Source organism: Staurois parvus, unplaced genomic scaffold (assembly GCF_062004578.1).
Source record: "Staurois parvus isolate SC_StPar_1 unplaced genomic scaffold, SC_StPar_1.0 ptg001481l, whole genome shotgun sequence".
Classification (NCBI taxonomy): domain Eukaryota; kingdom Metazoa; phylum Chordata; class Amphibia; order Anura; family Ranidae; genus Staurois; species Staurois parvus.
In genome coordinates, this window is record NW_028319277.1 from 225795 (window position 1) to 252112 (window position 26318).

The 26318-nt window shown below is 48.1% G+C and overlaps 1 protein-coding gene and 2 long non-coding RNA genes across 3 annotated transcripts in view; 1 reads left to right on the top strand and 2 right to left on the bottom strand.

Annotated features, from left to right (window-relative positions):
• LOC149435690 (uncharacterized) overlaps positions 1 to 26318 on the top strand; it is a 262780-nt gene that overhangs the window by 17405 nt on the left and 219057 nt on the right. The window lies entirely within an intron of this gene.
• LOC149435691 (uncharacterized) overlaps positions 3346 to 26318 on the bottom strand; it is an 82111-nt gene continuing 59138 nt past the window's right edge. The window contains exon 2 of the long non-coding RNA XR_016308376.1: positions 3346 to 3518. This is a non-coding gene — a long non-coding RNA (uncharacterized LOC149435691). The remainder of the gene's footprint in view (positions 3519 to 26318) is intronic.
• The window catches only part of LOC149435692 (transient receptor potential cation channel subfamily M member 2-like), a 62398-nt gene continuing 59432 nt past the window's right edge, over positions 23353 to 26318 (bottom strand). Inside the window, exon 11 of the mRNA XM_089662484.1 lies at positions 23353 to 24959. Within this exon, the coding sequence (XP_089518610.1) occupies positions 24940 to 24959 (20 nt within the window). The 3' untranslated portion in view covers positions 23353 to 24939. The remainder of the gene's footprint in view (positions 24960 to 26318) is intronic.

The window sequence follows — 26318 nt, forward strand, 5'->3', positions numbered from 1 at the left end:
GGTCATCCACATATTGAAGTAGGACCACTGCCGAATGTTCCTTTTGCCACGTGTCCAGTATGGTGGTCATGGCTTTGGCGAACTGGCTCGGAGAATTTTGCAACCCTTGTGGCATAACTGCCCAGATGTATTGCTGCCCCTCATTGGTAAAAGCGAAGAAGTATCTGCAGGAAGGATGCAAGGGAACACTGAAGCATGCATTTGCCAGGTCCACCACGGTGAAGTACTTTGCTGTTGGAGGTACCCCTGTGAATAAAGTGTGGGGATTTGGGGCGATAAGTGTCTCTAAGACAGTGGCTTCATTCACTGCTCGGAGGTCCTGTACCATCCTGTACTTCTCTGGTTCTCCTTTGGGTGTCTTCTTTTTTTTACCAGGAACAAAGGTGTGTTGCATGGAGAGGTATAAGGTATGAGTGCACCATTTGCCACAAGGGACTTGACCTGCTTTGAAATGGCCTCGGATTGCGCTGGTTTTAGTGGGTACTGTGGTTTCCTGGGTAGGGGAGCTTCAGGCTTCAGTTCCACCATAATTGGGGGTACCTTTAAATGTCCAATATCTTCGGGTCCTGTGGACCATAGGCAACTTGGGATTCTGCTCAGCACATCCGGCGGGATGGTGGTGGTAGGGGTCTCTTGCAGTGCCATCAGAAGGGGAATGGAGCACAGTGCAGACGTGTCCTCGTCTTCTAGTGGTAATGAGATGACCAGGAGGAGTGAATATGATAGAGTCCTGGAGCCTAGATAGCACATCAGCTCCCAGGAGATTCAGGGGACATGTTGAAAACATGACGAACAAGGCCAGCAAGTCTGGGAATGTGGTCACTAGGGAAGAAACCTGGGACAGAGTAAAGATGACTGTCAGGAATCCCCGCCGCGATGGGCTCGGCGCAGGCGCAGTGCACCGCCCTGTGTCAGAATGCGACCTGGCCGTCCGCAGCGAGGGAGTTCGCGCATGCGCAGTAGGGACCGCGGGCACGCGCGTGGCACCAATGGCAGCGCAGGGCGGGATATTTAAATGGCCCTGAGCTGTCATTCAGTGCCTTCTGGTCTTTCCTTGTATCCTGTATCTGCGAACCTGTTCTAAGTAAGTTACTGACCCGGATTGTACCTGACCTTGTTGTCTTCTCCTGCCCAGACCCTTGCTTTGCCTGACCCCTCTCCTGAATGCCCCCGTTTGGATCTGACCTTCCGTTGCTGACCTGGCGTGTGACCCGACTAATCTCTGCCCGCTGCCTTGTACTGCTGCGTCCCCACTGTTACCGACCCGGCCAGTTTGACCCCGCACTTGCTCAGCCATCCATCCATCCCGACGGGATCACCCGACCTCCTCACATCAGGCTCTTCCCTGCGGGAGCCCCTGGCGAATACCGCTACCACTGACAGGCGTGCTCAGTAGCCACAACCTGGTCTCGGGGTACTTCAAGTCCATCCCCACCATCAGGGGCTCTGGTGAACACGTACCCTGGGGCTTAGATACCGTGCGCTGGGGACGTCTGGCCAGTGGAGTGCTAGTGGTACCGCCTGGTGGTCCCTTACAATGACATACAGCTCCGGCACATCTGCCGGGTGTGGAGTCTTCCTGCCTGAGGAGTCCTCCCTGTCACCTATGGCCTAAGAGGAACATCTGGAGAAGCGTATGCAGATAGCGTAGGAAGTTCCGGACCTGCGGCCTCCTCGTCCAAAGAAGATATGTCTGACCAGGTTGAGCCTAAATGCAAATGTTTGCTCCCTTTTGGTCTATTGGGGATAAAATTTTCTCTCGCAGGACCAGCGGTCGTGTCAGGTTCACGAACTGGCATGGTGGGGACACGTGGCACATCTGGCGGTACGTATAATGTGCCATTGGCTTGTAAGACTGGACACACTGGGTAGAGGCGGCTCACTCGAGGCGTTGACCATCCAGTTGTCTAATTTGGTGTACCAAAATGGCCACCTCCAGGAAGTGTACTGGGCTGGACAGGAAGTGACAATGCAGGTGCAGCAAGATGGCTGCCGTCAGGAAGTGCACTGGGCTGGGCAGGAACTGGAAGGGCAGGGAAAAGGGCAGTGGGTGTTCCTTTTCAATATTTAACAAATTAATGGTACACATAAACAGTTTTTTTTTTCCTGTTGCAGTACCTGTTCTGTCCACTGCTGTGGACAACCTTGGCTACATTATACCAAGCTTTTTGCTGTCTTCAGCAAATTGATGTCAACTAAGACATCTTTCTTTTCTTTTATTCATTTCTGCCATCAAAATGACTGGAGCCTAACCTCCTTATCTTTAATTCCACATACTTTCACTAACTTAACTAATCCCTTCACATACTGTTCCCCCTCCCTCTGTGCAACCATGTCACATGCTAACATTCCTTTCTCCGATCTTATCAGCGTCTGACCCATCTCCTCCTGTCTCTGGTCTTCCTAAAAGAAACCCAAGACTCTTCACGCGCTGCTGTTCACTGTGTTCACAATCTGCCAGCTGTTCTAGTTGGCAGGGGCACCTTTCTGTACTGTGCCCCCCCCTCTCTCGCCTCTGCTTCTATCTGCTGAATTGATTTCCCAATACCCCCCCTTACAGGGTAATGCACATTAAGGCGGAAAACTAACACTTCAGGCAAATCAGAAAACAGAGGACGACGTCCTAACAATTCCTGACTATATCATATCTCTTTAACCCTTAACAAACCCCAACCGTCTTCATGAATGGCAAACATTAAACCAAACACACATTTAGGACATGGCATATCAGTCTCTCTGGGTGGGCTAGAGTACAGATCACTGAGTAACTCTTCGTAACCCACACATACACACGGTTACAGCACCCGCTGTCACACTACCGTGATGCGTACCCGACACCTCCTCTTGTTTGTCAACACAACATTACCACACCCAAGAGAAATTATGTGTCAAAACCCTCAGTAGGTCCACTCCTCTTCCACCTCAAGACTGATACATAAAAACAAACACAAAAAAATCATAAAACCAGGTAACAGATAAGCACATGCAGGTAGGTTCAAATAAACTCTGGGCAAGCAATGTTACCTGCCTTTTAGTGACCTTTTAGCAGCCGCACCAGGCACAGGAATGAATCAACAACAAAGACAGGATAAGCACTGGTAAGATAGCAAAATATATCTTACCATGCTATGAGAGTTGATCAGAATCTTCCCGTCTGTATTGATTGACACCTAACACCCTTTCAGGTCGGCTGTCCGCGGGTTCACGACCCAGAGTTCCCGGGTTTCGGCACCAGCTGATTTAGTTGAGGACTAAATTGTCCAGTGCTTATCTGCTCCTGTCCAAATTAATCATTCTAGCTTTGGAATGTGCACACACTGGAAGAGACTCACGCTGACACACAAGTTCAGTCTATGAACACTTCTAGTTTATTATAATGAGAAAGTGAGCTTATATATGCAAAATGATGCAAGAGTCATGTGAGAACAGCATAAGCATTATATTTGTCTTTGATTGGTCATTTCCACACGAAAACAATCTCCGTCATGGTATAGGTGTGATCTTCTTCCAGGTCTTATCTATAGAAAGAAAAACATTCCTTTGTCTCAAGTTGGCACGATGGGAGCGGGTCGGTGTGTGTGAGCAAACATTTCTTAAGCAAGGATTTCTTAAAGTACCACAAAGCCCAGCAGGTAGAAAATATTCACACAACATATGTATTCATACTAAACATTTATAAATATGAAGAAAGAAATAGTATTAAAGTATAAAAGTAAATATGTATAAAAATGTGTAGAAAAACATATATATATACATATTCAATAGGAAACCAAGTAGGCATTTTACCATATCCATCACACTCATATCCCCCCTTATGTATTATACATGGTGATCATATCCCCCTTATGTATTATACATGGTGATCATATCCCACCTTATGTAGTTATACATGTTGATCATATCCCCCCCTTATTATTATTATTATTATACAGTATTTATAAAGCGCCAATAGTTCGCTCAGCGCTGTACATTACAAAGAGAGACAGAACATGTGACAGAACAATACCAATACAATGCAAAACATGAGGGGATCAAGGGCCCTGCTCTTTCGAGCTTACAATCTAGGAGGGAGGGGGTGGTGGCACAGGAGGAGATAGCTGTGGGGGATGGAGTGGTAGGAAGAGTGGAGGAGGTCGGCAAGTTAGCAGGGGGTGGGGTAGGCTTCCCTGAAGAGATGGGTTTTCAGGGTGCGCCTAAAGGAGAGGAGAGTAGGTGATTTAAGGGACCGCCCGGCGGTACTACTAGCACTCCACTGAATAGTCGTCCCCAGTGCACGGAATCTAAGTCCCAGGGTGCTTGTTCACCAGGGCCCCTGATGGTGGGGATGGACTTGGAGCTCCCTGAGACCAGGTCGTGACTACTGGGTGCGTCCGTCAGTGGTAGTAGTATGCGCAAGGGGCTCCCACGGGGAAGAGTCTGATGTGAGGAGGTCAGAAGACCCCACTGCAAGGGATGGATGGATGGATGAGCAAGGTCAGACGGGCCGGGTCGATAGCAGAGAGGACGGCAAGGTACAAGGCAGCGGGCATAGAATGGTCGGGTCACACGCCAGGTCAGCAACAGCAGGTCAAATCCAATAGGGGGCATTCAGGAGAGAGGTCAGGCAAAGCAAGGGTCAGAGCAGGAGAAAGCAGCAAGGTCAGGTACAATCCGGGTCAAAACTTACAAGGGGTACAGGATCACAGGTTCACAGGATGCAGGGAAGACCAGAAGGCACTGAATGACAGCTCAGGGCCATTTAAATATCCCGCCCTGCGCTGCCATTGGTGCCCAGCGGGCGGCCGCGGCTTCTACTGCGCATTCGCGAACTCGAACGCCGCGGCCGGCCCGGACCTAGAGCCCGTGTCCCTGCACAGGGCGGTGCACTGCGCCTGCGCCGGGACCATCGCGGCAGGGATCGAGGAGATCCCTGACATTGCCCCCCCCCTACGGGCAGCCTCCGGATGCCCACCCGATCTCTCCACCACGGGTGATCGCGAAAAAACCTCCGGACAAGTCTGGGTGCATGGACATTATGGGCTGGTTCCCAAGAATTGTCCTCAGGGCCATAGCCCTTCCATTTGATAAGGAATTGGGTCTGGCCTCCCCTGCTTCGACACTTCAGGATTGTTTCAACCTCAAACTCTTCTTCTCCCTCGACCGTTACCGCTTCCGGGGGTCTAGATTCCTGGTCAGGGAAAGCATCTGGGACCACTGGCTTCAGCAGGGACACATGGAAGACTGGGTGGATCTTGAGCGTGTCAGGGAGGACGAGTTCATAGGCTACTTCGTTAACCATCCGTTTTTTTTGGACGGGCAAAGCATCTTTAAATTGGACGTCGCCAGCCAAACCTTCTCCCCAGGCCGCAATACCAGATCTCCTCTCCGTTTCCTGTTGAATGCTTTCCTGTAGTCTTCCTGGGCCCGACTGATGGCCTCTTGAAGCTTCTTATTGTTCGCAGCGAAGAACGTTACCACATCTTGTGTTGCTGGTACTGGGCATTCTGAAACCAAATCCGGGAGGAAGACTGGGTGAAAGCCATAGTTGGCAAAGAACGGGGACTGCCCTGTTGCTGAGTGGCGGGCGTTGTTGTACGCAAATTCCGCTAGAGGTAGAAGTGGCAGCCAGTCATCTTGAGTAAACGAAGTATAGCATCTTAAGTATTGCTCTAAGGTCTGATTGGTCCTTTCGGTTTGACCGTTAGTTTGAGGGTGGAATGCAGAGGAGAGGGATAATTTGATGTCCAGGGCTTTGCACAGTGCTCTCCAGAATCTGGACGTGAACTGGACCCCTCGGTCCGAGACAATGTCTTCGGGGACCCCATGCAACCTGACTACCTCACGAATGAAGACTCGCGCGGTCTCGGCCGCCGAGGGGGTTTTCTTCAACGGGATGAAGTGGGCCATCTGGGACAAGCGGTCCACGACCACCAGGATTGCCGTGTGGTCTAGGGATGGCGGAAGCTCGACTATAAAGTCTAATGAGATCTTTTGCCAAGGCCGTTCAGGAATAGGTAAGGGTCGCAGCAGACCCCAAACCTTGTTTCTTGATGGCTTGTTCTTCTGGCAGGTGACACAGGACCTTACATAGCCCTTACAATCCTTAGCCATGTCTGGCCACCAGAATGAGCGTCGGAGAAGTTCCAGGGTCTTTTCTGGGCCAAAGTGCCCCGCCATCGGGTGGTCGTGGCAATGCCCCAAGACCAGGGTTCGGGCTTCTTCCGGCACCACAATTCGATCTTCCCTCCATAGGAGTCCCCCCTTGTTCTGGAGCGGCCCTCCGCCTGGGGTAGAGAAGTTTGTGGACGCCTCCATTAGCCTGGAACGAAGGTCCGACTGAAGGACCAAGAAGTTACCCGAGGACAGGATGGTGTCGGGTACTGGGATCTCCTTGGCGTCTTCGTACATCCGTGATAACGCATCCGGCTTAGTGTTCTTTGATCCAGGCCGGTACGTAATGTGGAAGTTGAATCTTGAAAAGAATAGTGCCCATCTCGCCTGTCGCGGGCGTAGACGCTTGGCGGTTCTCAGATACTCTAAGTTCTTGTGGTCAGTAAATATTAAGATGGGGTGCACCGCACCTTCCAGCAGGTACCTCCATTCCTCTAACGCCGTTTTGATCGCTAGTAGCTCTCGATCACCGATATCATAGTTCCTCTCCGCTGGGGTAAGCTTCCGTGAGAAGAACGCTACAGGGTGGAGCAGTTCCTTGGTGCCTTTTCGTTGGGAGAGGATGGAGCCTACCGCATTCTCCGATGCATCTACCTCCAAGATATAGGGCAGGGCGGCGTCTGGGTGACCCAAAATGGGTGCCGAAGTGAACAGCTTCTTCAAGGCTTCGAAAGCTCCCTGCGCTTCTGGTGTCCATCTGAATCGGGTTCCCAGCTTGGTTAGCTGAGTAATGGGGGAGACCAGACCCGAGAAGTTCTTGATGAACTTCCGGTAAAAATTTGCAAAGCCGATGAATCGTTGGACGCCTTTCCTGTCTGTGGGTTCAGGCCAATCCAGTATTGCAGCGACCTTCTGGGGATCCATCGCGACCCCCGCGGTGGAGATAATCAGGCCCAAGAAGGCAATGCTGGATTGTTCAAAACAACATTTCTCTGCCTTGGCGTACAACCCATGCTGCCGCAACCGCCCCAATACTTTTGCTACATGTATTCTGTGTTCCCCCAAAGACGGGGAGAAAATCAGAATGTCGTCTAAATAAACGATCACAAAGACATCCAGAAAGTCCCTAAAAATATCATTCACAAAGTGTTGAAAAGTGGCCGGAGCATTGCACAACCCGAACGGCATGACCAGATATTCAAAATGACCGAAGCGGGTGCGGAAGGCCGTCTTCCACTCGTCCCCCTCCCTTATGCGAATCAAGTTGTACGCCCCCTTCAGATCCAGCTTGGTAAAAACCACTGCTGACTTTAAACTTTGGAACAGCTCTGGTACTAACGGTAGTGGGTAACGGTTTTTTATCGTGACCCTGTTCAATTCCCTGTAATCGATACACGGCCTTAAGGTTTTGTCTTTCTTTTCAACAAAGAAGATTCCCGCCCCTGCCGGTGAAGTGGAGTGGCGGATGAACCCCTTCTGGAGGCTGTCCTCGATATATTCCTTTAGGGCCCCCAATTCGGGCTCTGAAAGGGGGAAGATTCGCCCAAAAGGAATTTCTGAGCCGGGTAACAGGTCGATGGGACAGTCATAAGGGCGGTGGGGGGGTAGAGTATCGGCTCCCCGTTTGCTGAACACATCTAGAAACCCATGGTAGACTGCAGGGATTACTTGTTTTAATTCAGCTTCCCCCTCAGAGCACAGAAGGATTTGGGGGGCCCCCGGGCCCGAAGTGCGGCAGTATACCCGACAGTATGGGGAAGGGAACGTGATTACTCCGGTCTCCCAGTCAATCTGGGGGTTATGGGCCCGTAACCATGGGAGCCCCAGAATGACTGGGAAGAGGGGTGAAGCTATAGCATCCAGGCGGAGGAGTTCCTGGTGCTGGCCGGCAATGACAGTGGTGATGGGGGGGGTTTCCTGGTTCACTACCCCCGATTTTATTCGGGAACCGTCGGCCAAATAAATATTGAACCCCTTCTGTTTCGATTGGAGAGGAATACCCTGCTGGTGAGCAAAATTAATATCCAAGAAGCAGCTGCATGCCCCAGAGTCAATTATGGCCGATACTTCCACGGTCCTTTCTGGAAGCTGAAAGGAAAGGGGTACCACTAAGTATTGGGATGGACCAACATTGCCAATGGATAAGGAAGAAGAGGTGCACTTACTCAGTTTCTGCGGGCAGGAACGTGCCATATGACCAGCTTCGCCACAATAGAGGCACAGGTTCTGGGATCGTCTGCGCAGATGTTCCTCTGGGGATAGTTTAGGCCGTGCCAGGCCGAGTTGCATGGGTTCGGGGTTATCTCCAGGTGGCCGGTTTTGGATGATTGGCCTAGGTGTTTGACTGGGACCTTGAAATGATCCCCAGGGATTTCCATGACCCTGGCCGGACCTCTCAAACCTGCGTTCCCGCAGTCTACGGTCAATTTTAATGGTCAGTGCTATTAAGTCCTCTAAAGTCTCAGGTACCTCCACCCGGGCGAGCTCATCTTTCAGGCCTTCTGATAGGCCTATACGGAACTGATGCAGGAGTGCGAACTCGTTCCAGCGAGTATCCCCCATCCACCGCCGAAACTCAGATGCGTACTCCTCCGCCGCTCGGCGGCCTTGCCGGAGCGTGTACAGAGTAGCTTCAGCAGAAGCTGCCCGCTGCGGGTCATCATAAAGGATGGCCATTGCATCAAAAAAACTGTCAACCGAACTGAGGTGAGGGTCATTTTTTCCCCGTAATCGATGGGCCCAGTCTTGGGGTTCACCCTGCAGGAGGGAGATGACGAACCCCACCTTCACGGATTCAGTCACGAAGGTTCGGGCTTGTAGCTCAAAATAGAGGAGGCAGGATTCGCGGAATGATCTGAAGCGTGTGCGGTCCCCGTGGAAACGTTCCGGTAAGGGTACTCGGGGGTCGGCCGCCGGGAGTGGTGCGGATGCCCCAGACACCAGCACAGGGGCTGCTACGGCTGGAGGTGCGAGAAGCCGCGGCCTGTGGGGCTGGAACGGATATAGTGCAGGTCTGAAATTGGGTTTCAATCTGCTGACATCTATCCTGCAGGGCCGATACGGCCTGTGTCAAATTAGACAGGTGCCTGCAGATCTCCTCAAGCGGCGAGGGACCTCCTCTAGACTCAGTCATGGCCTTCTGGTACTGTAAGGGACCGCCCGGCGGTACTACTAGCACTCAACTGAATAGGCGTCCCCAGCGCACGGAATCTAAGTCCCAGGGTGCTTGTTCACCAGGGCCCCTGATGGTGGGGATGGACTTGGAGCTCCCTGAGACCAGGTCGTGACTACTGGGTGCGTCCGTCAGTGGTAGTAGTATGCGCAAGGGGCTCCCACGGGGAAGAGTCTGATGTGAGGAGGTCAGAAGACCCCACTGCAAGGGATGGATGGATGGATGAGCAAGGTCAGACGGGCCGGGTCGGTAGCAGAGAGGACGGCAAGGTACAAGGCAGCGGGCATAGAATGGTCGGGTCACACGCCAGGTCAGCAACAGCAGGTCAAATCCAATAGGGGGCATTCAGGAGAGAGGTCAGGCAAAGCAAGGGTCAGAGCAGGAGAAAGCAGCAAGGTCAGGTACAATCCGGGTCAAAACTTACAAGGGGTACAGGATCACAGGTTCACAGGATGCAGGGAAGACCAGAAGGCACTGAATGACAGCTCAGGGCCATTTAAATATCCCGCCCTGCACTGCCATTGGTGCCCAGCGGGCGGCCGCGGCTTCTACTGCGCATGCGCAAACTCGAACGCCGCGGCCGGCCCGGACCTAGAGCCCGTGTCCCTGCACAGGGCGGTGCACTGCGCCTGCGCCGGGACCATCGCGGCAGGGATCGAGGAGATCCCTGACAGTGATAATCTGATGGGTTGGGGCAGGGAGTTCCAGAGGATGGGTGACACCCTGGAGAAGTCCTGGAGGCGGGCATGGGAGGAGGAGACCAGGGAACTAGAGAGAAGGAGGTCTTGTGAGGAGCGGAGTGTGCGTGCTGGGCGGTACTTGGATATTAGGTCAGAGATGTAGTACGGGCAGTATGGTGGACAGCTTTGTACGTCAGCGTTAGGATTTTGAATTTGATCCGTTGCGCAATCGGAAGCCAGTGGAGTGATTGGCAGAGGGGGGTGGCGGAGACAGAGCGGTTGGAAAGGTGAATGAGTCTGGCAGCCGTGTTCAGGATGGACTGAAGAGGGGATAGCCAGCGGCGAGGCAGGCCAGTGAGGAGGGAGTTGCAGTAGTCGAGTCGTGATATGATGAGGGAGTGGATGAGCTGTTTAGTGGTTTCTGGGGTTAGGAACGTGCGGATTTTGGCGATGTTGCGGAGGTGGAGTCTGCATGAGTTTGTTAAAGATTGGACTTGGGGCTGGAAGGATAGGTTGGAGTCCAGAATGACACCCAGTACTCTGGCCTGCAGGGCGGGTTTGATGGTAGCGTTGTTGGATGTGACGGAGAAACCCTTATGTATTATACATGGAGAACATATCCCCCCTTATGTATTATACATGGAGATCATATCCCCCCTTATGTATTATACATGGTGATCATATCCCCCCTTATGTATTATACATGGAGATCATATCCCCCCTTATGTATTATACATGGTGATCATATCCCCCCTTATGTATTATACATGGAGATCATATCCCCCCTTATGTATTATACATGGTGATCATATCCCCCTTATGTATTATACATGGAGATCATATCCCCCTTATGTATTATACATGGTGATCATATCCCCCTTATGTATTATACATGGTGATCATATCCCACCTTATGTATTTATACATGTTGATCATATCCCCCCCTTATGTATTATACATGGAGATCATATCCCCCCTTATGTATTATACATGGAGATCATATCCCCCCTTATGTATTTATGCATGTTGATCATATCCCCCCCTTATGTATTATACATGGAGGTCATATCCCCCCTTATGTATTATACATGGAGATCATATCCACCTTATGTATTATACATGGTGATCATATACCCCCCTTATGTACCAGGGTCGCAAAGGTCACTCTTGAAAGGGTCTCTGGGCTTGGGACTGCTCAGTCCAAAATGCCCAAACCTATTTTTTGTCCCAGTCTTGGCCTGGCCAGAGCTATCAGTCATGTGCAAGCAGTTATTGGAATGGGATTGTGTCAGCAGGTTTTTTCTTTTGGTGGGTTGGTGGGCATCTGGCATAGTGATTGACATGAATCTGCATTGCTGGATGGTGTGATCGATGGTGAATGTACACTGTGGGACTTTTTTGGATATTTTTTATTAAAGGATTTGTCAAAAACTGTTTTTTTTTACCATTTTCTTTTTTTCTAAATTAGTAGGGGTACTATGTTTTCTTATTAATTCACATAAAGAAAGGCTGGTATCTAGGATCTGCTTTATTGTTAAAAGGGGTCTTCAGATTCAGGGGGGGGGGTTGAAGAGTAGAAGGACTGAGGGTAGGGGGATGGAAAGGCATTTATTGTAGGGTGGAAGGTTAGAAGAAGATAAACTGCTGTGTTGGGGAGTTGAAAGATGTCACAATGTAGGGGGTTGGCACATAGGCATTCCTAATTTCAGTATCAGTGACACCAACTCCCTATTATCCTACACCACACACCTATAGAAGGGAAGACCCCACACACTCACCCAACACCAGAATCTCAGATGAATGAACACGGACAGTCCTTACATTGATCATCGTACAATTAACACATGACATGGAGGCACAAAGGGTTCTGCTGAGTGGACAATCTAAATCCCATTACTGTATTATTCCATTATAATAGCTGCCATAATCATCCAGAGATACTGACCCTTCATTGATTGGTGCCACTAATGGAGTCTAGTATAGGAGCTGTTATTACCTGGTGCCATTACCTCTTTACTGTCAGCAGCTAGAGATTTGGGGGGAAGGTCTAGAGTGGGAGCTCTGATTATTCAGCACTAATAACCTTTTAGTTACTGCAGCCTGAGATGGGTTTGGGAACTGTTGTTACTCAAGAGTTATTAACCCTTCACTGACCAGAGCTAATGATTTGGGAAGGGGCAGTCTAAAGTACAGTAGGTGTCTCTGGTCCAAGCAATACTGATATAAGTATCACAGGGGGTACTCAATTACAGTATATTGTTGCAAGTGCACTATATGACTATATTCTCCTTAAAGAGACCATATCACCAACCTTAAAAGTTGCAGGTAATAGCACAGTTTACTTGTAGTGTTTTCCTTTTTCACAGGTGATTTTTATTCATTTGTAATGTGTCTCTGAACTTGCTAGAAGATATGACTACTTTTTTATACTTTTTGATTTTTATCCCCATGTTAACAGGGCTCCGGCTATTTTAACAACTTTATGGACTTGCTAGCTGCGGGACTGCTACTTTCTCACTTGGCTTGTAGGTGGGGATATAAATTATCTTCAATTCATCTACATTTTGAGAATTTTCTACTTCCCTGATTCCTTCATGGTTCAATGGCTTGTGGATGAACCTAGTTGGGTATCCATTTTGAGAAGTTTTTGAAGTGTCTTTCTCTTTATAGAGAGCCCCTGTGATGGGAGTGACTTTTGGGGGTGGGGGGACCCCTGTGTCAGCTCATGTTCTCCTCATTATGTTTAAGGCACCATGTGCCTGTTAGGGGACAGGGTGAAATGTTCTAATATGGTGTGGGAATGTCTATTGTGTATTGGTGTGTTGTCCTTTGTTCCCTGCCATCTGGTTGTCCATTGTTATCTGCCATGTGCTACATCCCATTGTTCTGTGTCTTGGTTGGGTGGGGCAGGCTGATGATGTGTTTCCTGTAGCCCTCCCCACTGATGGAGCGGGTTGATGATGTGTTTCCTGTTCCTGGTTGTGTTTCCCCACCCTGTGTATATATCTTGTGTTTTGTGTAAAAATAAAGGAGTTGACTTCCTGTTTTAAGAAGAGTCTGGTGCTGTCTTACGTTCCTGCATGATCAGTGGGTGTGGTCCGTGGATGGTGTTCGGACAGGGAAGCTGCAGTATAATGGAAAATACCCAAGTGTGGTCTGAGGGTCCGGTTCCGTTAAAGCCCCAGAGTGAGAAACTCATTGGTGTACTTTGTGCTCCAATACTTGGAACCCTGTTAACATGTGGATGAATCTTCACCGCTTGGGAATAATTACAGTTCTGTAGTTTTGGTCCAATGTAACCACCCTGATATTACTCCCTGATGAAGATTTGTATCAAGGATTGAAACGCGTCAGTTTGACACATGCACTATTATGCTCATATGCCTCATGGTGGCTGTATGTTTTTCTCATGGATCAATTTTCTATCATGTACTTATATGCAGGGCTGGGATTAGGGATGGGTAGAAGGGGCGACTTCCCTGGGTGTGGTGGTACCATGTGAGGGGGGCGCCCCGTAAAGAGTTGCTACTGCTACAATCTGACAGGTCCACACTGTGCTCTCTCTCCCTTCCAGGTTCTTCCTCCTGTTAGTGCCGTGCTTCTCAATCTGGACTGTCACATCGGACTGAGCAGGGTTTGCTTACCCTCCCCCTACCCACATTCTTTTCTGGGAGGAGATGAGGGCAGGTAAGCAAACCCTGCTCATTCCGATTTGACAGTCCAGTTCGAGAAGCGCGGCATGATCTGACAGCTACTGCAATCTCTATTGCAGCTTTTCCCAACCTTTTCAACACAGAGGAACCCTTGAAATAACTTCCCGGTCTCAGGGAACCTCTGTTAGATATTATTACATCTACAACTCATGATACATTAGTGTGATGGTCAGTGGGAAGAATGGCCCTTACACTTGTGGCCATTGGGAAGAATTACCCCCTTACAGATTGCTAAAAAGATCAATGGTGTCAGTGGGAACTTATCAGAGTGTCAGGGATGCAGGTGTGACCAGAAGTGTGTGGACTGACACAGGGAAACACAAGCTTCAGATATGGTATAAATAAGACAATTTATTAAAGACTAACAATACAAACATAAACGCAGTGCACCAAACCCCAAGCTAACACAAATACATACAACAAGGTGAAACAAACCCAAACCTAAACTGATAAAGATACACAGGTACATACACATATAGAGCACAACGTAGTCAGGCAGGCCGGGTCGATAACTATCGGGCAGGTAGGTACAGGAGGAGCAGGCCGAGAGAATGGTAAGGGTCACAAGCCAGGGATCAAAAAGGAGAAGTCAGCAGAGGTCAGGATCAGGCAGGGTTGGCAACAAGTCAGGCAGGAACAGGAATGCAGGTTATAAGGTACAGGGGCCCATGGAAAAACACACACCAAGGCACAGACTGCGGGTCTGGCCATCCCTTAAATACACCACCTGCAATCAGCCCCAGGTGATGGCTAATTGCCGAAGTGAAGCTCTGGTTGTTGAGAGCACCCACTGGCCAGCCCTGGTACTGCAGCCCACAAGGCAGGTGAGTCCCACCACTATTGGCAAGTCCATTCCTGACACAGAGAGGTAGAAATTGCTCATTGCTCATGGAACCCCTGGCAACCTCTGGAGGAACCCTAGTTGAGAACCTCTGCTCTATTGTGAGTCTTCATGGCTGTTATCCTATACTCCCACACCTCTCCCTGACTGTCAAAAGCTCCCCAGGCTCCTCCTGGACTGTGAGGTGTCAAGAAGAGGAGGAACCTGGAAGGGAGAACATCCCACATCTGTAACAGCATTGTATTGGAGGTCTGTGTGAAGGAGGAGGAATTGAACTGGGTATACAACTGGAGGGGGCAGAGCAGCATATACAGTATTTGTGCTAGGAGGGGGAGGGAGAAGTGGATTAGTGGTAGGAGGATGGGTTTGGGATGGTGAGATGTGGTAAGAGGAGGGACTGGGGCGATTTGTGCTGGAGGAGGGGTAGAGGGAAAAACTTGTGCTGGGAGAGGAGGATCGGTGAAGAGGATTATGCAGGGAGGAGGAATTCAGGGGCAGTCACCGAGAAGTATGGAGGGGTGTAAGATTTGTTCTAGAAGAAAAAAAATGAAAAATATAGGTGAGGCAAGGAGAGAATCTGTGTTGTGGGGAGATTTGGGGGACAGAGCTAAGAGGAGAGATTTGTGCTGGGAGGTGTTTTTTGGGGGGTGCTAGAAGGGGTGATTTGGAAGGGGAGCATTTGTGCTAGAAAGGAAATATTTGGGGTGGGATTTGTGTTAGGAAGGGTGATTTGAGGGGAAGGATTTGTGCTAGTAGGGATAATGGGGGGGGGGGGGGGTGGTATGTGCTAGGAAGTTAATATGAGGGGTGATTGGTGCTGAGAGGGAAATTCTGGGGGTGGAGGGGGGTAAGGTTTTTTCTAGGAGGGGGATTTGTGTTATTAAGGGGGATTTAGGGGGGTGGATTTATGCTAGTAGGGGTGAATTAGGGGGATTTTTGCTCAGAGGGAAAATTTGAGGAGTAGGGGATTTGTCCTAGGAGGGGGGAATTTTTGGTAGGAGAGGATTTGAGCTAGGAGGGGAGATGGGGGGGGTCAGCAAAGTGGTTAAATGGTTAGCACCTCCACCTGGCAGTACTAGGGTCGTTGGTTCAAATCCTAACCACGGTACCACCTGCCTGGAGCTTGCATGTTCTCCCTGTGCCTGCGTGGCTTTACTCCGGGTACTCTGGTTTCCTCCCACACTCCAAAGACATGCTGGTAGGTTAATTGGATCCTGTCTAAATTGTCCCTAGTATGTGTATGTATGAATGTGAGTTAGGGACTTTAGATTGTACGCCCCTTGAGGGTTAGGGACTGATGTGAATGTACAATATACAGTGAGGAACAGAAGTATTTGAACACCCTGCGATTTTGCAAGTTCTCCCACTTAGAAATCATGGAGGGGTCTGAAATTCACATTGTAGGTGCATTCCCACTCTGAAAGACAGAATTTAAAAAAAAAAATTCAGGAGATCACATTGTAAGTGGGAGAACTTACAAAATTGCAGGGTGTTCAAATACTTCTGTTGCTCACTGTATATGTAAAGTGCGGCGTAAATTGACAGAGCTATATAAGTACCTGAAATAAATAAATAATTACATGGCACCATTAACCCTTTAATGACTAAAGCCAGTGTTGGAGGGTGTAGCGTCGTTTTTATAATTACCCTGCACTATTAACCCTTTACTGACAAACGTCAGTGTTGTAGGGTGTAGTATAACGTCTTTCATTACCCAGCACTATTAACCTTTTGCTGACAGAAGTCAGTGATTGGTGGGGTTAGTAAAGGACCATACCATTATTATTAATATCCAAGACTCTTAACCTCTATTGACTGGAGCCAGTGATAGGGGGTATAGCATAAAGTTTTAAAACCAAGCCATTAAATGGTTATTAAGAAGATCTGAAGAGATGAAACCCATATATATATATATATTTAGCTTTTTTTATGTAGTAGAGTGTATATGTATAATTAAATTGGGAAACACCTGTTCAATCCTGCGTGATTAAGGAGACTAGGAACGCAGTGATTGGCTGGGTGTTAAAATTATGTACCGTATATACTCGAGTATAAGCTGACCTGAATATAAGCCGAGGTACCTAATTTTACCACAAAAAACTGGGAAAAACTATTGACTCGAGTATAAGCCGAGGGGGGAGGAATAGTGCCCCATCGTTGGTGTCAGTGGGGGGAGGAATAGTGCCCCATCGTTGGTGTCAGTGGGGGGAGGAATAGTGCCCCATCGTTGGTGTCAGTGGGGGGAGGAATAGTGCCCCATCGTTGGTGTCAGTGGGGGGAGGAATAGTGCCCCATCGTTGGTGTCAGTGGGGGGAGGAATAGTGCCCCATCGTTGGTGACCCCTGCTCCAGCCTGGGCTCGCTCGCTCCCTCCCTCTCCCATGGTACACACTTACCCGTCAGATGTCTTCCTTCTCCGGCCGCTCTCCTCTTCTTCATTCGCTCGATCGGCTCCTCCTCTCCAAGCTCCACCTCCTCACCGGTGATTGGGCGCCTGTGTGCCTCTCCTGAGCTACAGTTCCGGCGGCCAATCACCAGTGAGGATTGATCCCGGGGGTGTGTCCAGATGACAGGGACGGCATGTCATCTGCAGACGTTGACTTGAGTATAAGCCGAGGGGGCCATTTTTCAGCACAAAAAATGTGCTGAAAAACTCAGCTTATACTCGAGTATATACGGTAGATGAAGGGTGGTATTTATGAGAGCTGCCTGACTTTCCCATTTGTACCGCCCCTTGATGACGTCGGTGTGATGAAACCGATTGGGCGTGGACTACTTGATGTGGACGTTAGAGAGCCTTGCTGTTCTGTGCTGTACGGGAGAGATCCGCGGTGAGCGTTAACTGTATCTCAACCCTTTTTTGCGATTGAAGCTGGTGTCTGTTGGACACCTTGTTTGTGAGTTTCCTTATACCTTTTTTATTAAAGAGATAAAATGAAAAAAACATATTGCACCATTATGTTCTCTTTTTTGTCCCTGAGTGTACTGCATGCTCTCATGGAGGTATGAGAAAGAGTGGAGAAGTTCATCATAAGAGCTTGGGCTGCAAAGTTGTTTGGCTGTGATTATTATCTGGAAGTATCTGAAACATCACCATATCTATTTGGACATCGGGTTCATTGCTCCCAGAGCACAAGCGCTGTTGCTGGTTTATAATCTGACCAGCCATTAGCTCTGGTGAGTTCATTTAATCTCCTTTGGTGGTGGATTTTTCACAATTGGTTCAAGTCACTGAAGATATATATATTATTTTTTTTTTTTGGACACATATATATATATATTTTTTTTTTTTTGGACACTATAATTATTTATTTAAAACACTAAATGTTTTTTTGGATGATGATATACACCTTTGTATAAGTTTGTTATTAGCGCATACCTTTTAATTAGGATTTTGGTCAGGAAATGCAAGTAAAAAAGCTATTATTTAGGATTAAGTCAGTCAATGGTAGTGCTAGGGAACAAAAGATAACAATAGTTCCTATTCTGGCTTTAGTCTATGACGGTTCATTATTCTGGATAATAGTAGCCTTGGTAGTGGCTCTGGTCAGGAAAGGGTTAGGTAATACTAATGTACTGTAGCACTACCCCCTTAGGAGTCGCTGAGTTTTGGGTCCCCCTACAGCTCTCCACAGCCAGGCAGCATGCATTTTCTTCCACACCTGCACACAGTAAGCAGTCCTAGAGCTTGGTTTTGTCATTTTATTGAGGAGGTTTAGAACTTGGATGGAGTTGAGGGGTGTATAGGATGCCCAAGGAAATTGTTAACTGTGAGGACAAACTCCTTAGCCACTATATACAGGTCTGTGGACAAACATTCTCTGCTTTAAAGAGCTCTCCAACTCTCGGATGTACCTCCTCAGACTCCAGATGAATCCTCCTCTTCACCCAGCTGTCTGAGGGTATCCCTAGGCAAGGGGACACAGAAACTGCCAACTTATGAAACAGTCCCAGATGAGGGGCTAGCTGGGTTCTCCATTTAAAGTGTCCCTTGGTCCAGCGGTGTCCTCAACACCGCTAGTTTCTCCGGTCATCTTCTCTCCCTGGTGCCTGCATCTTCAGTGTGGGCAAACGGCTGTGAAAGCATGTGGCTTTGCAGCCAGGTGCCCACTGTGCATGCGCAAGAAGCACTGCGCTTTGTGAATGGCCCTGTAGTCTTCAGGTACCTGTCACATGTCCCAGAAGACTACGGGAAGGGGGGGGGGCAACTTCCACTTCTGATTACCTAGGCGATCGCAGTGTAAGTGGGAGCAGGTACCCGTCAAATTTGGGTACCTGCTCCGCAAAGGTGCCAATCCTTAATGGGGAGTGGGAGGCAAAGCATTAAAGCGGAACTTCCCCTTTTGGGTGGAGCTCCAATTTAACTGAATTCTCACCTTATCAGGGCCAGGGGGTGGAAGGTTACTCACCCTGTCCTTCCTGAGCTGACTTCTTCCCTGCTGATCAGGTTGTCCTTCCTAGAAGACGATGGCACAGTGTAGACTTCCTTGTCCAGCACCAGCCCGTAGGTAGGCCCATCCTAGGTTCCACACTCCAGCCTTCACTCCATCTTCCACCCTACACTACTCCTCCTGCTGATCAGGATCTCTCATACTTCAACAGCTGTGCTGGCCCCATGCCAAGCCTCCTGCTTGGGGATTGGCCAGGATCTCTTAAGTATGCAGATCAGCCCCTCCTCATTCCCACCCACTGCCTTCTAGAAACTTCTGAAGCTTCCAGAGCAGGGGGAGGTATCAGAAAACTGCCCTGCAGAGCCCTCAGCCCTTACCCAGAGTAACCTTGCTGACTCATCTCAGGCAGACTCATCCCAGGCTGCCATTCAGCCTCTGTATATATAATATATATATATATATATTATATATATATTTTTTAATATATTGTGTGTCCCCACAGATAGCAGCACATCGGTGGAGTTAGTGCCCATATAAGTTCCAGGATTAGTGGGGCCTTGTAAGTTGGGGCATGGGAGCCAAACACCTATCAGTTTCAGATGCAGTAGTCCACTGTCCATGGGCCCTTAACAGGGCTGCCACCCCAGTTGAGGTATTTCAGCACCCAGAAGGACCAGCTGTAGTTGTCCTGACTCTTTTAAAGTTGTCTGCAGACCCTGAGCAGGATGCAAGCGGCCTTTTAGAGTCCTCTGAAGTGAGTACTACTACATATGGGAGTGAGTGTGCCACCTGGGAGCATGTCCAGCTGGGAAGAGCTATGGAGTGGACATTGAGTGTGACTGGCATACTAATGAGGACGCTTTGATTTTACTTGGTGAGTGAAGCTGCATGCTGCGGACTTAGTATACGTGGGGGAAGTGGCCCCAATGCTGTGGTGCTCCCAAGGGGAAGAAGTATAAGGGAAGGTGACTTACAAATCATGAACTGGAATTCTGTGCCTAAATGACAACTACAGAATGTCTGACCTCTGTATGGCACTCCTCACCAAATAATTCTTTCAGTAAGTCTATGTGATGTTAGATGGCACAGACATTTCTGAAAAGTTACAGTAAAGTGCAGAAAATGGATTTCATGTGTGGACATTCCTTTATTCTTCAATACTAAGGCCTATGACTAGGGATGTCATGAGCAAGCCTATGGCCAGGAGTTTGGCATAATATGGTGAAGGGTTTCACCTACCAGGAGGTGGGTAACTGTCTTATCCAAGAAGAAGCTGGACAGGGACTTAGTCCCTTAGAAGGGTTTTATTCACAGTGGGAGAAATAGCACTGGGTGACCACAGGATAAAAATTAGACTCATCATAAATAGCTAATACCCAAACACCTCCTATTAGAAGAGCTTTACATTTATTACTGACAGTGGAAGTTAACCGCTTCCTGACTGCCCAATAGCAGAAGTACTGCTACAGCTACAGGGCGTCAGGGATGTGCAAAATCACGTATATATATGTAATTTTGTATTTCTGGGCGTGCGTGGTCTCTACCTCTGCCACTATTGGCTCCTGGACATATCAATCACTGGGTCCCCGGCCGCCGCCAGTTGATTAAAACAATACAGATCTCTCCCCTGTCAGCACGAATAGGCTGCTTTGTATTGCTCTGCACGAGAGAGCAATACAAAGCAGCTTGTGTACACAGTAAAACACACACAGCACACGGTTAACCCTTTGATTGCCCCAGATGTTAACCCCTTATCGCCCAGTGTCATTAGTACAGTGTCAGTGCTTTTTATTAGCACTGATCACTGTATTAGTGTCACTGGGATGTCAGTGGCAGTTAGTCAGTCCCCCCCCCCCCCCAGTGTCAGAATGCCAGCCAGTGTTGCAGTTCCGCAATAAGTCACTGATCGCTGTCATTACTAGTAAAAAATAAATTAAATTTAAATTTCCAGTATATATACCTCCATTTGTAGAAGCTATAACTTTCATGTAAACCAATTACGATTTAGATTACAATTAAATTGTCGGCCTTTTTTCGTTTATAGCGCAAAAAATTAAAAAAAAATCACACAGGTGATTAAATACCACTGAAAAAAACTCTATATGTAGGGAAGAAAGGACAAAAACTTAATTTATGTACAGGTGAAACTCAAAAAATTAAAATATCATGCAAAAGTTCATTTATTTCAGTGCAGCAGCTTAAAAGGTGAAACTAATATATGAGATAGACTCATTACATGCAAAGCAAGATAGTTCAAGCTGTGATTTGTCATCATTGTGATGATTATGGCTTACAGCTCATGAAAACCCCAAATCCACAATCTCAGAAAATGAGAATATTACATGCAATCAATAAAACAAGGATTGTACATAGAACAATATCGGACCTCTGAAAAGTAGAAGCATGCATATGTACTCAGTACTTGGTTTGGGCCCCTTTTGCAGCAATTACTGCCTCAATGTGGCGTGGCATGGAAGCTATCAGCCTGTGGCACTGCTGAGGTGTTATGGAAGACCAGGAGGCTTCAATAGCGGCCTTCAGCTCTTCTGCATTGTTCGGTCTCATGTCTCTCACTTTTCTCTTGGCAATGCCCCATAGATTCTCTATGGGGTTCAGGTCAGGCGAGTTTGCTGGCCCATCAAGCACAGTAATCCCACGGTCATTGAACCAGGTTTTGGTGCTTTTGGCAGTGTGGGCAGGTGCCAAGTCCTGCTGGAAAATGAAGTCCGCATCCCCATAAAGCTCGTCTGCGGAAGGAAGCATGAAGTGCTCCAAAATCTCCTGGTAGACGGCTGTGTTGACCCTGGACTTAATGAAGCACAGTGGACCAACACCAGCAGATGACATGGCTCCCCAAATCAACACAGACTGTTGAAACTTCACACTGGACTTCAAGCATCTTGTAGTGTGTGCCTCTCCATTCTTCCTCCATACTCGGGGTCCTTGGTTTCCAAATGAGATGCATAAGTTGCTCTCATCAGAAAAAAGAACTTTGGACCACCGAGCAACAGACCAGGTCTGTTTTTCTTTAGCCCAGGGAAGACGCTTCTGACGTAGTTTGTTGTTCAGGAGCAGCTTGACAAGAGGAATATGACATTTGAAGCCCATGTCCAGGATCCATCTGTGTGTGGTGGCTCTTGATGCACTGACTCCAGCCTCAGTCCACTCCTTGTGAAAGTCCCCAACACTTTTGAATGGCCTTTTCCTGACAATCCTCTCCAGGCTGCGGTCATCCCTGCTGCTTGTGCACCTTTTTCTTCCACACTTTTCCCTTCCACATAACTTTCTATTAATGTGTTTTGATACAGCACTTTAGGAACATCCAACTTCTTTTGCAATTCCCTTTTGAGGCTTTCCCTCCTTATGGAGGGTGTCAATGATGGTTTTCTGCACAACTGTCAGGTCAGCAGTCTTTCCCATGATTGTGATTCCTACTGAACCAGACTGAGATACCATTTAAAGGCTCAGGAACCCTTTGCAGGTGTTATGGCTTAATTAGCTGATTAGAGTGGGACACTTTGAGCCGAGAATATTGCACCTTTTCACAATATTCTCATTTTCTGAGATTGTGGATTTGGGGTTTTCATGAGCTGTAAGCCATAATCATCACAATGATGACAAATCACGGCTTGAACTATCTTGCTTTGCATGTAATGAGTCTATCTCGTATATTAGTTTCACCTTTTAAGTTGCTGCACTGAAATAAATGAACTTTTGCTCGATATTCTAATTTTTCGAGTTTCACCTGTACAGTGTTGCATGACTGTGCAATTGTCAGTTAAAGTAATGCAGCGCTGTATTGCAAAGAATGCACAATCACATGTTGCACATAGGGCAGCTCATTCACTTGAACGGGCTGCCCTATGCGCATTTGTCACCCAAAAGAAGCTCCTCCTCCTTTTTGGATTGACAGGCTTAGTGCAATTTTTAAACGCACATTTTGCTGCAATTGCCACAATATGCATACATTTTGTCACAATTTGGAATGTTGGGCAGAATCGCAGCAATTCTGAACAGGATTCCATATCTCCTAATGTGAACAGGGCCTGATCGCTGCTACACAAGTCAATTGGTCAGCCATTCTCCTGTCAGCATTGGATACTGTTTATTGCGGTTATTCTTTATCTGATGTATTTCTGTGGTATAACAGGTACTACAGGCTGATGCTTTCTAACTGTTAGGCTGGGTTCACACTGATGTGGTGCGGAATTCGCAGCGTTTTCTGTGTGAATTCCGTACCGCATCAGAATCGCACCCCGTTCACGTGAACTGATGCAGGTGTGTGTGTTAACAACACCCCTAAATCGGTGCACAAAACCAGGGGCGGACTGAGAACTCATGGGGCCCCCGGGCAATAGGGGATCATAGGGCCCCTGTGTCCTTGCCCAAATTTAAAAAAGCCTATGAAAAAGGTACCAGGGGTGTAACGGAGGGTAAGTGGGACAAAACACACAAGGCAGACGGCAAACACTTAAAGCTTTATTAAAACAGACAACAGTCAATCAATGGGGAGTAGTGCAGGGAGAGAGAATCCAAAATACTTGTAATCCAGCCCCGGGGGGCAAAGTTAAAGGCTCTACAGCAATTTGCAATCCAAGAGGTAGTTCATAAGCAGTCAGATAGCACAAGGGAAGCATGCACTCATGCAAAGCTGATGCGATAGTCTCAGGCAGAGCTGACAGCATTCCAGGCAGGGCTGATGTAGCTCCTGGGATCCCCTTCCTCCAATGGGGCTCAGGCAGAGCTGGGGGGCCACTAGAGTCTAGCTGGACCCCTCAGTGGTTGCAAAGCAGAATGGCACAACAAGAGAGACCAGCAATGACCTCTTAAACCCCCTGAGCAGGAAGAGAGGCGGGGGGGGGGGTCATTAGCAGGTGACAATGAAGAGAATGGAACTACAGTAATTTAATTTGTGGCTGTACACAGAAAGGACTGGTTGGGCAGGATAATTAGTGGGGGAAATACATTAATACAAATGTAAGGCACTAATTAGGGATGTATACACTAATTGAATTTTGGACCTTTTGGTTTAGGGGCGAGTTAATTACAGCTAGGGGTCTTTGGCACACAGGAGTGAATACTAATTGGAGGAAGCTCTTCCTATGGCCAGGAGGGATTAGGAACAAGAAATTAATACCTGGGACTGGCAGAGACCCATATCGTGACAAGGGGCATCTCATGGGGCCCCCTACTGACCCCGGGCCCTCAGGCAGTGCCCGAGTTTCCAAATGGTCAGTCAGCCCCTGCGCAAAACACGGTGCGATGTGCAGAATCGGATTGCGTAGGTGTGAATACCCATGCGATCCCATTCTGGTGCGGACCCAAAAAAGAGTCCTGCACCTTTTTGGTGCAAGAGCGGTGCGATTTGAGCCATACAAAATGTATGGCTCCAATCGCACTGCACACAAATCGCATGTGATCGAATCGAATGCAGTGCGGTTCCTGTGCAAATAACATGCGATGTACTGCACCGCATTCGTGTGAACCTAGCCTTAATCAGCTTAGAGTACTAGTTTTTCGACTGGTTGATTCATCTTTGCACAGATCCTCACCCTTAACCCATAGCAATACACTCTACTTGCAGTCAACCAATTTGGTGTAAATTTCTGGGGCCTTTGCATAATTGGGTTTAGGGATGCTCATAACAGGCCATACCTGGATGGAAATTCAGCAGGTTCAGTGGGGACCTGTTGAAAAATGTCCACAAAATAGTGTATTCCAATGGGGGAAGTCACTCTGCCAGCCCCTCCCACCAGCCATGATCTGCCTGACTTGCACAAAGAGGAACAGAAACCCAGTGATGATGTAATTGGACACAAAATATGGTATTTCATGAAAACAGTTTTTAATTTAAAATCTAATTACCATGTTGATGACATGCGGGGGGAGTAATGAGAAAGCAGAGATGGAAGATACAACCATAAAAGCTTCAGCTTTAAACTATAAATTAATAATGAGCATGGAGGTGCTCGGCTGTCCTCTGGAGAATCTCCTTCTCATTGGCATAAAGAGGAATCTTTTGCTCCAGGAGTTGCCACCGCAGTGTTATGTCATCATCTGATTCCTTCAGGTTCTGAAAGGACAAAAGACTGAAATATAAAGACTGAACAGGTGGAAGTGTAATGCCTCTGATCCAGAGTCCTGTTGGAGATGTGCAGCCTATAGAGATAAAAATGAGTGTGACACCACCCCCGAAGGAGCCGTTAGATGTTTGGGTCCTTCTGTTCCTGGTGCTGGTGACTCTCTAAATAATACCATACTTTCCAACTCACCTTACCTTGAGGCTAAGAAAAGAGTTATTTTTGGGGGTTACACCAACCAGCAGGGTAAAACAACAGCAGTATCAATAAACAACAACCTGTACCAGTAACAGTGTGCAAGCAATATAGCCAGTGGTGTATTTAGGTTTTCTGCTGACCTAGGCAACACAAAAATCATCTGCCCCACAGACACAACCATTATCCCCCCCTTCCCACGGAGAGAGCCTGACACTGACTGGGAGTACTTTCCACTACCCCCCCCCCCCGGCAATAGAGAGAAAGACACCCACCTTCACAGCTCTGGACATCACCGGGAACGAGAGTCAGGCTCTACATACACCATCAAGCGGCCCGCAGCCTCTCTCAGATCCCACCTGGTTCCCATGATGCACGTGACCCTTCTTCCATCCCTTCTTCTGGGGGGATGTGCCGCCGCCCTACCTGTCCCACCGATCACAGCCACGGATGTCAGTCGCCGGGTCACAGCCGACCGTTACCGGCTATGTCCCGGCAATCGGCGTCAATAGCTGGCAGAGAGCACAGCTGCAGTAGCTGTGCTTTCTGTCAGTTCCCTGACAGCTCCAAGACACGATGATCGGGACAGAAGAGTTTCTCTCTCCCGATCAGTGGTGTTCCCTGCAGTACACACCCCCCGCCCCCTAGTAAAACACTCCCCTCACACAGATAACCCTTCCCTGAAAAATAAACTTAACCCCTTCCTCCCCAGTGTCATTAGTACAGTGTCAGTGTTTTTTTTTTTGCACTGATCACTGTATTGGTGTCACTGGGGATGTCAGTGACCCCAAGTCAGTACCCCCCAATGTCATAATGTCCGCCTGCAGTCCCGCAGTCCCGCCATAAATCGCTGGTCGCTGCCATAAGTCCCTAATTGCCGCCATAAGTCGCTGATCAACGCCATTATTAGTATAAAAAAAACTAAAAATCCCAGTATCTTTCCCGCCATTTGTAAACGCTATAACTTTCACGTAAACCAATTAATTTACACTTATTTTTTTTTTTTTGTAGCAAAGACATGTCGCAGAATGCATTTTGGCAGAAATTTATGACTAAATTTGATTTTTAATTTTTTTTTTACTGGACATGTTTTATAGCAAAAAGTCCAAAATATTGTTTTTTTTTCCTCAAAATTGTCAGCCTTTTTTTTTATAGCG